The sequence below is a fragment of the Dreissena polymorpha genome, chromosome 2 (genome assembly GCF_020536995.1).
Source record: "Dreissena polymorpha isolate Duluth1 chromosome 2, UMN_Dpol_1.0, whole genome shotgun sequence".
NCBI lineage: Eukaryota > Metazoa > Mollusca > Bivalvia > Myida > Dreissenidae > Dreissena > Dreissena polymorpha.
The window spans coordinates 105,190,788-105,204,836 of NC_068356.1; the positions used below are offsets into that span (position 1 = coordinate 105,190,788).

General features: G+C 34.5%; 1 protein-coding gene across 1 annotated transcript; it reads left to right on the forward strand.

Annotated features, from left to right (window-relative positions):
* The first annotated feature begins 1,755 nt into the window (after positions 1–1,755).
* LOC127869961 (deleted in malignant brain tumors 1 protein-like) lies at positions 1,756–13,673 on the forward strand. Its single transcript, XM_052412619.1, has 23 exons — positions 1,756–1,892; positions 2,190–2,346; positions 2,987–3,150; positions 3,641–3,794; positions 3,945–4,093; positions 4,313–4,460; positions 4,560–4,726; positions 4,969–5,116; positions 5,232–5,392; positions 5,864–5,951; positions 6,196–6,276; positions 6,544–6,713; positions 6,899–7,076; positions 7,278–7,423; positions 8,742–8,889; positions 9,206–9,378; positions 10,774–10,927; positions 11,063–11,211; positions 11,413–11,560; positions 12,330–12,493; positions 12,661–12,811; positions 12,940–13,076; positions 13,651–13,673. Exons 1-23 carry the CDS (start codon positions 1,835–1,837, stop codon positions 13,671–13,673), a joined length of 3,216 nt encoding a protein of 1,071 aa, XP_052268579.1. The 5' UTR covers positions 1,756–1,834.
* Positions 13,674–14,049: the final 376 nt, after the last annotated feature.

Genomic DNA, 14,049 nt, shown 5'->3' on the forward strand with positions numbered 1-14,049 from the left:
GTTGTTTGATCCCTCAATATCAAATCAAGGGAACATATGCATTCTTAAAACAGCAATACGTAGTTTTCGAAGCCTTACATAAACTCCATCAACTTGACACTTTTACAGATTTACACTTCGATATCGCTATTATTTCTTCCTGATCTACTTGAGAATGCTTTATTTTGGTCGCCTTTTTGCCATGATTCACGATAGGAGAGGTATCTCGGCAAAAACATACGTTACCCTCTCAGATCTCAGACGATTTAAGCCTTGTTGAATTGTGCGATGTAAGCCTTGTTCAATTATACGGGCAGATGACGCAGTCAAGTTTGAAACGAGTAAACGAAAACGCAATGGCTTGTAACAAGTAGTAATGTATATTAAAATTATTTGTTAGAATACGTTTCAACCATAAGATTGACAACATACATATGAAGTAAATTTAACCTCACGCTCGTATGTATCAAAGTTATCAAATGGCAGATACGAATTATTATACGATACACAGTTTAATTGGCTCTATACCCTCGTTGTAACATCAAGAAATGGAAATGAAGAAGCATTAAATTCAGAAATGTACTATGTTGAACTGAACATGTTGTTTTTAATCTTGCAATTAATTAATGAACTCTTAATAATTTTCTTTCCAGATTTTGTCTGTTTGTGTATTGGATATGTCTTTGCAATTCTGCAACTTTTTGTAACATGCTACATGTTTGTATATGCATTACGCATACTTTTTTTATCTGAAACATATGAAACATTGGTTTTGCTGAAATTGCGTTGCAACGGCAAAAACGTCAACCAATTTCAACAACTTTCCAGTTTTATAATGGAGTGAGCGTTAATATAATTCGTCTTTGCTTATTTGATGTGATAACAAAAGATCTGATACACGTGGTCATGCTATGATTTGTTTAACTCGTTTTCTAATATATGGTATGAAATGAAATCGTATATGTTTTGACTTGATTTGCATTGTGTTGACATTTATGACAGTGGAAAAGCACACACTTATTTATTCATGAATAATTATATTGATACCTAATCATACATAAAGTATTTAATTTATCATACGTATGCTGTAAATTTTTAATACAGTCTAAATTAATTCCATGTCTTTATTTTTTTATCACGAATGCTTTTGCACTTAATACAGAGACATGCTGCTAGGTCGTGGAGTACCGTATTTTTAAAATGTTATCTTAGACCGGTAAAAATGATTGATGTTATTCGAGTGGTTGAGGTTTTTGTATTGTTTGCAGATAACACGGTTTTCATCTAATAAAAACGGGATGTTTGAAGATATATCAGGTCATTTGATATTTTATACTATCTAATTATCAAATTTCATGGTCATCATGAAGTAACCAATATTATTGAATTTGATGTTGTTTCATGATTCGTTCCCATAATACAATTGTTGTATACCATAGTTTTGTGGATCATTTAAATTAGTTTTAATTTAAACAAACTGCACTTATACCATGGTTCCTCTTAAATTCAATTTTAGACTAGATCAATTGTTCTTTAAGCACGGGGATTCACCGTCTTTATTCACTTGAGACAACAATCAATCTAATACGCACTTCAAAATATCTCGATTCTGTAATGCAGACAATCATTTAATCATTTATGCTATCGAAGATGATCCTGTGTAAACATATAGCTTGATTGAAAAAAATCCCCGTTGGCCTGTCAACCGACATTTTATCAACAAGGAAGTGTTGGCAAATCGTACGGCCACGAATAAATTAAATCACGTGACATGTAACTATATAACCAACATCTTCCCGATCGCGCTCAAACGTTGGATTCTCTGTTTTCTAAATGCATTGACCACTGATTGGCAATGCCGGCGTGTCAGTTTAATACGATTTTGTGTTGGCTGCTTTTTACGCTACCAATAGGTACGCTACCATATTTTATTTGCTTTTTAATGTGTACAAAAACACGTATAAATAGTATTCATATTTATGCCCAATAAAAACGTATTTATATTAATATTATATAATGTTACATAATAACATATAATAACAAAATAAAATAAAATAATATATTATTATTTTTTGACAATTTTTCTCCATAAATAACTTATTTCGTATTAATTTAATTTTAATGCATCACCAATTAGGAAGGACAATTACAAGTCGTATCAAAGACATTTTAACTGTTCTCCCGTTGAAGGAATGATATTTGTATTAAAGTGTCAGCCACCAATATCCGCCTTATGGGCGGAAAGACGCCGTACTCTGGTCGAGTGGAGGTAGAGCACAACGGAGTATGGGGAACAGTCTGTGATGATGAGTTCACTGTCAACAGCGCCAAGGTCGTCTGCAGGATGCTCGGATTCACGGACATGGGGTACGAGATTTACCTTAAACGTGCTTTATTGCTAAACCGTATGATAACTAAATATTTTAAGATAAGAATCAATCGCAATCATGGTGTTTTTTATATAGTGAATGAATGCATGTATTTTTTAGGATTGTGGGTCTTATAAATGTTCGTTTTTAGTTTGGAGCTTAACCGTACAGCTTTACTTGTTTTATGGGGCGTCTTACCTGACATATTAGAAACAAAATATTGGTCAAACTAATATTGAAAGGCTCTTAAGGTGTCTCCGTTGCGTAGTGGATATGCGAGGTCCCTGGTTCAATCCTAACTGTGGGAGCGTTCTTAAGATCTCCCCCAAAGACACAAAGTACTGGTTCTAGGCCCAGGAAATGGACTCGAGAGCGTTTCATATAAGCCCTAATCTTTCGATGCATCGAGATAAAATAAATAGGTTTAAACTTAACTTAAGTTGTGCTGGACTATACTTTTTGAAGCGTTTGAAGAAAAGTTAGTATTCGCATCTACTGTTGATGCGCTATCTGCAATCCACGAACACTGTTTTAAAACTAAGCAATCAGTTACAAACATTAACATTATTGAAATAACATACCACTTATATTCATAATAAAATAATAGATCACGTCATTTGTCTTATAAATGTATACAGGTTAGCAGAAGTTGTCCCGCCACGCGTGTTTGGCCCAGGAAGTGGAGTTATCATGCTAGACGGCCTCAACTGTACTGGTCACGAAGAAGACGTTGCAAACTGCTCGCATAATAGTTGGCAAACTACTGATTGTTCACACAAAGAAGACATCGGGGTCAACTGCCGTACGTTGATATATTTATGCGTTCTGCATATTGCATAGCGTTGTTTAAGTTACCGTTACGGCATCAAGGTTAGCCAAATAACGAAACATTGAGAACATTTAAAATACACACGGTAATTCTTGAGTGTCAATGAAAAAGAATGTGAATGTGGGGAATTCCACTCAACAAACCAATAAAGGCGACTTATTTTGTATCTCATGGTTTGTTTTACTCATATCAAGGTTATATGCATTACTTGCATTTGTAATGGGTGGATCACTTAAATGATACGATTTATATCCGAAATTAGCCGATGAACTAGATAGATATACTCACGTTCGATAATGGAAATTATATCATTACGTTTTTAAATTGATTGCGCCTTGTGTCCGATAATGAGTTATCGCTTAATATTTAAACGCTGGAGAAGTAGACCACTTAAATTTACATGCGCACATCTTAACTTTTTATGTACATTTGGAGTTCACATATGAACGATACATCTATTTAGAAACACACTTGCGATTGACATCCGGTAATGCCATAACCATACACGACGGTCAGGTGGAGGTGAACATTTCTGGGGTCTGGGAACCAATCTGTTCCGACAACTTCACCTTATCAGAAGCCAGGGTCGTCTGCGGAATGATTGGATTCAGTTTCAAGTAGAAAAATGTTTACGTTTTGTTAATATGCTTGCCCACACGTTCAATTGATACATCCTGATTTTTTATTGCATTTTTTAAAAAGAATTATGTATAGACAAAAAGAAACAACAATTGTATATTAACATCAACATTAACATTAACTTTCAGTGGAGCACAGCTCACGTCATCACATACCTACCGAAATACATTCTCTCCGATATCCTACTCATGCCATGGAGCAGAAAAAGACATTTCCTTGTGTGTGAGAAGGAATACTAGCACGTGCTTTTTATCCTCTGCGGCGTCCATAAACTGTCGTACGTACAAGGTGTACAAAGTAATACAAAGAAAAATGCAGAAGGTAGTCACTATATGTGCCAAAGATAAGTATGCAGGCACAAGATTGTTGTTGACATATCCTATGTCTGTACACACAAACATGCTATTTGCGTTGCGAGGTATGAGTAAAAAATCAAACTCTTTTATGAGAGGAATAAAGAACTAGTATATCATTAATTTTAGATTCCGTTTTTCAGGAACTCCAATTCGGCTAGTGAACGGCACCAGTTCCCAGTCAGGACGTGTTGAGGTGGAGTACAGAGGTCGCTGGGGGACGATATGCGATGACGGCTTCGATGACCTTGAAGCAAAAGTCATCTGTCGCATGCTTGGTTTTAGCACAAAGTAAATGGTTTCAGATATCGAATAAAATACTAGTATAGTTATAAATACTTTACCTAAGAATCCATATCACGTAAAAATAAATACATTATCATCTTACAGTGATGCCAAAGCCTTGGGCGGAAGTAATTATGGTGAAGGCACAGGGGATATAGTAGTGAACGAAATGCGTTGTATTGGTAACGAAAATGACATTTCTGAATGTAAATCAAGCGACTGGATGTCTCAATCGAACTGCAAACATATGGAAGATGCATCGGTTGAATGCAGTGCGTATAAAATACATTGTTTTATCTATATAAGAAACAAAACATTAACACCATAATATCTTGGTTGCAACGAGCAAAATGGTGTAGTTTTTTTTAAATAAAAAAGGATTTTAACTTTCATGGGTATAACTCTAAGCTGTTTGGGACGATACACTAAACCTAAAACCACCATGTCAATCGTGTACAAGTAGACGCACATTGCCCTATATGATTAGCAATCAATCGGTAACTGTTGTTTGTAGAAACGGAAGTTCGTTTATCAGATGGACCCACAAGGTATGCAGGTCGACTCGAAATACAGAATAATTCTGTTTGGGAGACAGTTTGCTCTGACCTCGTAGATAACAAGACGGCAGTGGTCGTGTGCAGGATGCTAGGGTTTGAAGGAGGGTTCGTATATGTGTAGAACATATATATAATTTCTAATTATACATTCACATAATTTAACAAACGCATAGAATGATTGTTTCATTTGGTGATTGTGAAATTCAAATATACCTTTCAGAAACATAAGTGTTTATTACGATGGCCGTTTCAAAAATGGTAGCGGATCGATGAAATCGCATGGATACGACTGTCAAGGGAACGAGACCGATATTGCGAATTGCAAATCAACAAAAACTATCGTTTCATGCTCTACAAGACTTAGCGCTGCATTTAATTGTTGTAAGATATATAGCTTTACTATGCTTAATTGTCTGCACATTTGGACTAATATCAAGCACAATATGATAATGATTAGCATGCGATTTTAAGAGACAGTAACGCTAATACAGTAATTGTACATTTTAGAGGAACAACTATTGAGTTAATTTAATATTTATTCGAATATTGTCTTTACATCAAACTATTTTTATATAGTTGTCATTGCTTTGATATAGCACATTGTGTTATTGCATCTTTTACCGAAAATCTTAATATAAGTAAAAGGTGTGTGCATAATTATTGTTTAAAACATCTAGTGGATGCTATCAGTTTTGATATTTTATTACATGTCTGGCATTTTAACGGCTTATGGTATTCATGGCGATTTAAATAGTTCACGTGCCAAAATACCTTTATGTGTAATGTTTCCATTCATTCTGTAACAAGTGTCCACGTGAATGTACGCGTTTAAAACAGATGTTTTATTAACAGATTCGAACACACCAATAAGGCTTCAGGACGGGACGACGATGTTTAATGGAAGAGTTGAGATTTACGAACGAGAAAACGCAGCAAACGGGTATTGCTCAAATTTCTTTTTAACGATTTTCAAAATTATATGAGAAAGTATGTTGCTGCTCTGACTTTTCCAAGATTTAAACAATTCCATATATAGAAAAAAATATGAATATGGCACACGCCATTTGTATTCACTTTCTTTTTCTTTCAAGTTAATTATTGTTGATGCTTTGTTCTATATTTAAACATGTTCATTTCATCAAAGATATACACGAAATTATAAAAACTCTCCTTTTCTTATATAGGTACTGGAGGGAAATTTGTTACGATCAATTGACTATCCAGGATGCGATGGTTTTGTGTAAAATGCTTGGGCATCCTAATGTGTACGTATTTTGCACATGTAAATGAGCATATCAGAATATATTAGATTGCTTTATATCATTAAATTATCAATTAACGTTGTGTGTATAAATATTACGTCTGTGTGTTGAGGCTTTTCAACATACTGTGTAAGTGTTTCCTAATCAAATAACTATATTATATTAATGTAATCATTTTCAAATGATTACAATATTCAAGACAACTTGAGCATTGTTATAAATAGTGATACAGGTTGGACGATATCTCTATAACTGCTATATTTATTTTAGGCATCCGAGAACATTTAACGCGTACAGTCAATATAATTCTTATGGAAGGTTTTCTGCAATGAGCAGTATTGGTTGCACCGGTAACGAAACGGACATAAGTGGATGCACACCCAGCAACCAATGGGCATTGACATACTGTAGCACAAGCAATCGTGCTGCAATTAACTGTGGTACGTTATTTGTTTTTCGATCTTTCCTCGTAGGTTTTCCATTATATACCTCTGTACGCATATTTACAACATTAAACCACGACTTCAGTGTTGATAACAACATTAACTACGTCTTATTTAAACGAATATATATGGTTATTTGCAGATTGTAACCTATTTAAATCTTTTTAATTTCTTATTTACAGCTCAAAAATCCACTGTCAGGGTCGCAGATGGACCTTCAATAAAAGCTGGAAGAGTCGAGATCTTGTATAATGGAACTTGGCTGGGAATCTGTCGTCAACGATTAATCAATTATAATTATTACGACATCACGGCACATGATATAAACATTATTTGTAAACATCTGGGCTACAATCAAAGGTTGGCACGGTTAAATATAATCATATCAAAATTATAAGCGGACATATATGTCTAAAGTTACGGTTCTAATCACCGTAAAAATAAAAGTAAATATCGTTTCTAAGTGAATGATGCTTTTTGCTCAGTATCTTACTGGCAATCTTTATATTCAATACCTCTCTATCAAACATAACATAAGTTAATTTATTTTTGTTTTACAAGTGGGTACTTGATGAGCGAAGTACAGCCACGCAGCAAAAGTGTCGTTCGGAACCTTGACTGTAGCAGTACAGAAGGGGACATCTCAGATTGTAAATCTGACACATGGGGTGTTGAGTATCCGTGTGACCAGGCAGCCATAGTATGCAGTAAGCGTTTTTCATCAATTGTAACACCAGACAACGATATCCACAAGTCCAAACATTAAATTCGTATTGAATTATTTAAACTTAACTATGTATGAATGCGGGTTAACGCTTAGAAAAAAAAACATACAGACCATGTACTAAAACGGCCAAGGTAGTTATTGACACACTCGTAAACCCACATGTGCATATGCGTATATTGAAGGGACCTTTTTACGTTTTGGTAAATTGACAAAATTAAAAAAAGTTGTTTCAGATTCTCAAATTGTTGTTTTAGTTATGATATTTTTAAGGAAACAGTAATACTGAACATTTACCATGCTCTCAAATTTCCATTATATGCATCTTTTGACGATTTAAAAACCTGAAAATTAGAAAGCGTTGCAACACGAAACGAATGAATAATTTGGAGAGTTCTGTTGTTGTCGTTATATTTTGTGAAACTACGAGGATTTCTTATATAAAGTATAAATACGTCCGTCATTGTATAAGCACGGATGGACGAGTGGTCTAAGCGGTAAAGACTTTTACTCCAGGACTCCACGAGTCAGGGGTTCGAACCCAGTTGAGGGTGTGTTTTTTTCTTTTTTTTTTTTTAAATTTTATTCTTGTTTTTTACTGGATTTTTTTAGATCAAATGTTTACATTTATCAATATAAATCATTTAATGACAAACTTCAATTCATGCCAGAATCTGTGGAAAGACCCCTTTAATAGTCGCCGTAACATATTTTCGAAACCGTATTTTCGCAAAATAAAGTATTCATTTTCTTCTAGATATGGATAATCAAGATAACTAAAAGACCAAAGCTAATTTTTTATCAATTATTTAGTTTGTAATTTAATATATTCATACAATTTTATCACACATCGAAATTTATCAAAACGAGTTGACTTAACTCTTATCAGAAAATATATGTTTGACCAATACTATGTTTCTGACAAAATTATGTTATCGTTGTTCGAAACATTTCATTTCAAATCACTACTAAATTCCAAAGTGTCAGTAATTTTTTATAAAGAATGTTATATGTGTCGGCGATATGAATAAACCAGAAACAACCATATTCCCCACAAAGGTATACAATATCTAATGTGTCACTATGTGTTATCTGTGGGATAGTCCATGAACATTAAGAATGAGGAATATCTACTTTCATGTTAATATATGAGTGCTCTTAGGACAGGGTTGTTCACGTCAATACTAACCACATCCATGTATACTATTTTTCAAACATGAATTGTGAAGTATACGATAAAATAAACATAAAAAGAATCCTTCCACCACAGACGCTATAAATTGATAATAAACATTTTTCAGACAGTAGCGTCCGTCTAGTGAACGGCAGCAGTGAGAGATCCGGTCGTGTGGAAGTGCTGCACCAGGGACGCTGGGGAACCATCTGTGCTGACGAATTTACAAACAGAGAGGCTGCTGTTGTCTGCAGAAAAGCTGGCATACGACTTTGGTTTGATTTGATAAAACATTGACATTACGCATTTATGTTGTGACATCAATAGCACATTTTATCTCATTTACAAAATGTCATTAAAAAAAAAGTAATCCGAGATAATAGACGCCAGCAAGGTTTGTCATCAGCTGTGTGTTTTTATACACATTTGATTTCCTTGAAATAATAATAATTAAGGAAATTCATACAAATAATTATTAGCGCGATATTTTTTATTCATTAACAGTTCATAACCTACTTAACATTAAGTTACGCCAAAAGCTTAAATTATTGCTCGAGCATGGATTTCGTGTAAAGCATTTTAAATTTTCAGGAATGCATCAGTTCTCGACGATTCCCCATTCGGGTTTGGTAATCATGGAAACCTTTTAAAAAACGTTTCGTGCAAATCAAGCGAGCACGATATAGGGGAGTGTCAGAGTTTCCCATGGAATGAAACATCCTGCGTAGATGGAAACGTGGCAACTGTTTTTTGTCAAGTACTCGGTGCGTAAAATATACAATGCGATATTGCTAACGTTATAATGAACTGTTGGGCATTGCATAATGCAGCTAATATGAAATTGAACTCGAATGTTACCGTATGAGAATCGCAAATGCGATCATACAATTTAGTAATATTTCATATTATTGCATATTCATATGTTTCCTTTGCGTAATGTATCTAGTAAATTTTGGTGGGAACTGATGGAAATCAACAAAAAACGATAAGCGCTTTAAGTGGTTTTATAAGAACGACTTTTCATTTCGAATATCAAGCTTTGTCGACGCACCGATGCCTGCGACTGCGTCAGCGTCTGTGATTAAAAAAATAAACAGTCGGCATAAATTCCTTTTATTGTTACCTCTTGCTACATTGAATGGTTTGGGTCAATGTGAATTTTATTCTCTATGTAACTTAGACGCAGAAAAAATGTTTAACTGTGCTGACTTTTGCTTCCATTCAGAAGTTTATTGTTTCTGGACTTTTCATATCTCATGTAAGTATTAGAACATTTCGCTTTACGCCCTTACGAAATTTCACAACTTATTCCAAATACTCTGCCAGGCATTGACTGGGCTTTTAGTTGAGTTGTTGCCCTTATTTTTAGTTTAGCTTAAGTAAAGGTTCCTGAATATTTATTTGATGAATGTTCGATTAAATACAGCATACCTTGTTTCAGTGATGAAATCATTGTAGAAGAACATTTTTAGAGTACTGTCAATTAGGATATTGGCCAATTCCCAGTTCCCGTAGACGGTAGACGGTGCTATTATTTTATAGATCAGTTGAACAGTTGTGTCATGTAACCGTGTTATATGTATCAATGTCCCCGCAACAACTGGAAAAGTAACATGCCATTTATTTCAATTTGATACATTCTAGACGTTATATTGTGAAGCATACACTAAACTTGTATGATTTTTTTACCTTGGTAGTAAGTGTGGCATAACTTTCATACGCTCATTATTAATACATCAATAAATGTTACCACGCTAATTCTATATGTAAGCTCTTTCCGATTGATTCCTCCTATAATAATTTAAACAGAAGCAGTTTTGTGGTTTACATTTTAACACGTGAATGTAATGATGCTTTGGCTAATCTCTATTGTAATTCTTTACAATTCTGTGAAGAAGATTATATCTTGTCATATTTTCGCCATTGTAATCATTTGTACGGTATAGTGATATAAAAGCTCACATTGACTCAACGGATCATAGGATCATTGCCGATTTTAGAGCATGTTTTTACACATATGCGGAACAGTATATGTTCACTCACTATTTATCGTGAATTCACCCTTAAACGTTCACTTGCAGGTGGAATATTTCCGTAGCACACATAGATGTTGGGTCGTAATAAACATACACGTGCTGATTGCATGTTCTTATTTACAGAAACACCAATTCGTCTTCTGGGAGGCAAAACACCGTTCGACGGGCGGGTTGAGTTGCAATTTAAAAATGACTGGAAACCAATATGTTATAGGGGTTATAATGGAAAGATCAGCACAGACGTACTTTGCCATTTGCTAGAATATAATTTTTCAAGGTAGTGTATATGAAGGGCATTGTTTTATTTGTAATAACGCCATGACACAAATCTGTTCAAGTCAATGGAGGGGGGAGGGTAAGAACCTTTTACGAATTTATTGGTCTTATACCGTTTCTTTGATTTACTTTGCAGAGATTCAACCTATACAACCAACTCTGATTATTCCAACTCCTTGCTGAGAGACCTGCAATGCGTTGGAAATGAATCTGACATCTCGCTATGCCCTTCCTCGGACTGGGGATACACTTATTGCAGCTACTATGGACTCACAATCAATTGTTGTATGTTTCAATTATCTTTGTTCTCTGGTTTGTAGTAGATTTTTGCCTTTGGTTGTATGTGCCTTTTAGTTATACTATAATGCGACCAATCAAATTATAATACACATTATTTTAACGTCCAATTCATATTTACTAAATAAATAAAAACATTACGTCATTATTTTACATTCTTAAGAGAACATGTTTATTAAATATTTTCAGTGTCTCCTATAAACATTGATGGCGGTTTTACTCAGCATGGGGGATATGCACGTGTGCAGAAGAACGGACTTAGCGATTATATGTGTGCTGATAATTTAACTGCAGAGACCCAGGCTGTTATGTGCAAAATGCTGCTTAATGTCACCAGGTTAGTAGTTTTTATTTGTGAGCGTTAGCTCACAAATAATGCAGACCGAATTTTGCAAATCAGTATGCCTTAGCTACGCTAGGAACCGTAACCCGTGACTGCCTGTGTGGATTACTCCAGTAAAATTTAGCAGACGACAGAATGCTTAAAGCGTCTGCTTTAACCACTGCATGTGCCTGTTCTCACTGGTACAGTACATAGTGTGTATTTAACAGCTTGTAAGACAACGTAGGCCAGTTTAGTGTTTATCATTGAAATCTGTACATATTGGCTGCTTTCAGGGAAAACGGGGCTTAATGCATGTCAAATAATATTAGCATTTGCACACTGATTAGCTGTATCAATGATTTGAAAAAAACAACACATCTCGACCTGTGTTTTAAGACACACTCTTGATAAATTTGAATGGGTTGTGGTCATTTCAAACTTGCGATATAAAAAGCTATAACATAATTTTGAAAACTGAGTTGCGTCTAAGATTATACAACAGCGAACAAATTCATTGCCTTCAGCGCTTTGATTAGATAAGGCGAACACAACAAGCCATTCATACTTTCTTATATTTTAACGGACTAAATTAATCGCGTTAGTTTTATCAAAAACGTTATAACTGTACAATTACTGTTTATTAAAAATACTCGTTGCTTTTATAAAGTTGTTAGGTTAAATTGTATACTGCAATTTTGTACAATTTAAGTTGTTCTTACAACCGTATTTGATATGTATATGCGGATGATGCATAACGGCATTACGTAATTTACACGTTCAGGGTTTATGAAGTAGTGAAGGAACCGTACTTCAAGCCTGGATTCGCCACCAATATATTAGTAGATAATATCCTATGCAGCGGTACAGAGGAAGACTATCAGATGTGTCCATCTTCGAATTGGGATTATAATACTAAATGCAAGAATCCAGCGCTAATAAGATGCAGTATGTGCTCGTGTGTCGATATTTGCATCGATGACAACGTATATTGAACTTCAGCTCATATTATTTTTCATTATTGTATACATTTCTTCGAATGAATCTTGTGCAGCATCTTTTCTAAAATGACTTACATTAACCCTATACGTTTATGAATCTTGTTTCTATCAAAGATACACCAGTGCGTCTTACGGATCAGAAGAACATGTATACAGGGACTGTTGAGGTCTACTTAAACAAAACTTGGTCAAATATATGCTTTCATCCAATACGAAAGGATGAACACGCGACAATGTTCTGTAGAATGTTGGGATACAATTACGGGTAAATAACGCAGCGGTGGTACAAGCTTTCAGATATTCTTCAGATGCACTTAATCTGTGATATTTGCCGGGGTATTGCAATTCATTATTTATGTTTCTAGAGAGATAGTAATGATTTTTGCTCTTCAGACTGGCAAACGCTCGCAACGTGACTGCATACATTAAATCTAATCTGAACCTGACTTGCAATGCTAACACTGAAGACATCGATAAATGTGTGAGCATAAAGAAGAGCTTCTGTGACTCGATTCTGGCTATAACATGTCGTAAGTGTTGCTATAAAGTATAATTGTGTTTGTTTTCAGTTGACTGTTTAACATGTTATTCGCAAATACTAATTATCTTTCAAATGTTCCAGTTAAACATCTGCGTAGTGCGGTTTGTTTGGATGAAAGTTGCTATATTAAAGATTCACGAAATTAAACAGAAAAACATATTGACAGATGCGATATTACAATTTTATTATAACTGGTTACATTTATATAAAAAAAGTATGGGTTTTCATCTTCGATAACAAATCACACATTTTCCTTAAACACATATAGCAATGCTTTAAAGAGCTATCTGGGTTCAAATGTTTTTCAAATTTTACTAACTTCGTTTGTATGTTTTAATCGTTTTTTTTCTAAATACATTATTTATAAAAATATTGTGTAAATTGTAAATTTATTTTTGAACCTATTAATTTTCGAATTGACTGTTATTTGCGCTTTGTATTTCCATTTTCGCAATGACGTTTTGGTTAAGTGTTGCTCAATTCTTAACATCAATACGCTAAAGTAATGCTTGCACTTTAATTTTAACGAAACAAGCCGCATAATTCTACCTCTATCCCACAAGAGAAAGACGAGTTAGTTGGTTAAGGCTGAGCGTGCGTGATATCAAACCTGCCAATCCACAGTTCTGGCGTTAGAATGTTACTACTAGGCTAAGGAGCACGACCAGATTATTCCGCTTTTTAATAACAAACTAATGTAGCCCTTAACGAACTAGTTTAACTGCAGAAAATCGACGCCGAGATTATTAAGTTTAACAAATAACATTTGTGTATTAATATTAAGTAATTTAATTGTTCTTACGTGAATTACAGATAAATCAACGGCATTAGCGACCTACAAGTTATATAGAATTCTCGCGAATGGTTGTAGTAACTATCTCGTGTATGGAAAAGCGTTTTATCAAATTCACGAAGTAAAAATACACTAACAAACGCGCTCACACGCGCACAAAATAGAAACA

Excerpts from the sequence above, each read along its gene's own strand:
- LOC127869961 (XM_052412619.1), top strand. The coding sequence starts at position 1,835 with ATGCCGGCGTGTCAGTTTAATACGATTTTGTGTTGGCTGCTTTTTACG. Across the intron at positions 7,424-8,741 it reads CCAGGCAGCCATAGTATGCA|ACAGTAGCGTCCGTCTAGTG; the intron begins GTAAGCGTTTTT and ends AACATTTTTCAG. Across the intron at positions 11,212-11,412 it reads TGGACTCACAATCAATTGTT|TGTCTCCTATAAACATTGAT; the intron begins GTATGTTTCAAT and ends AAATATTTTCAG.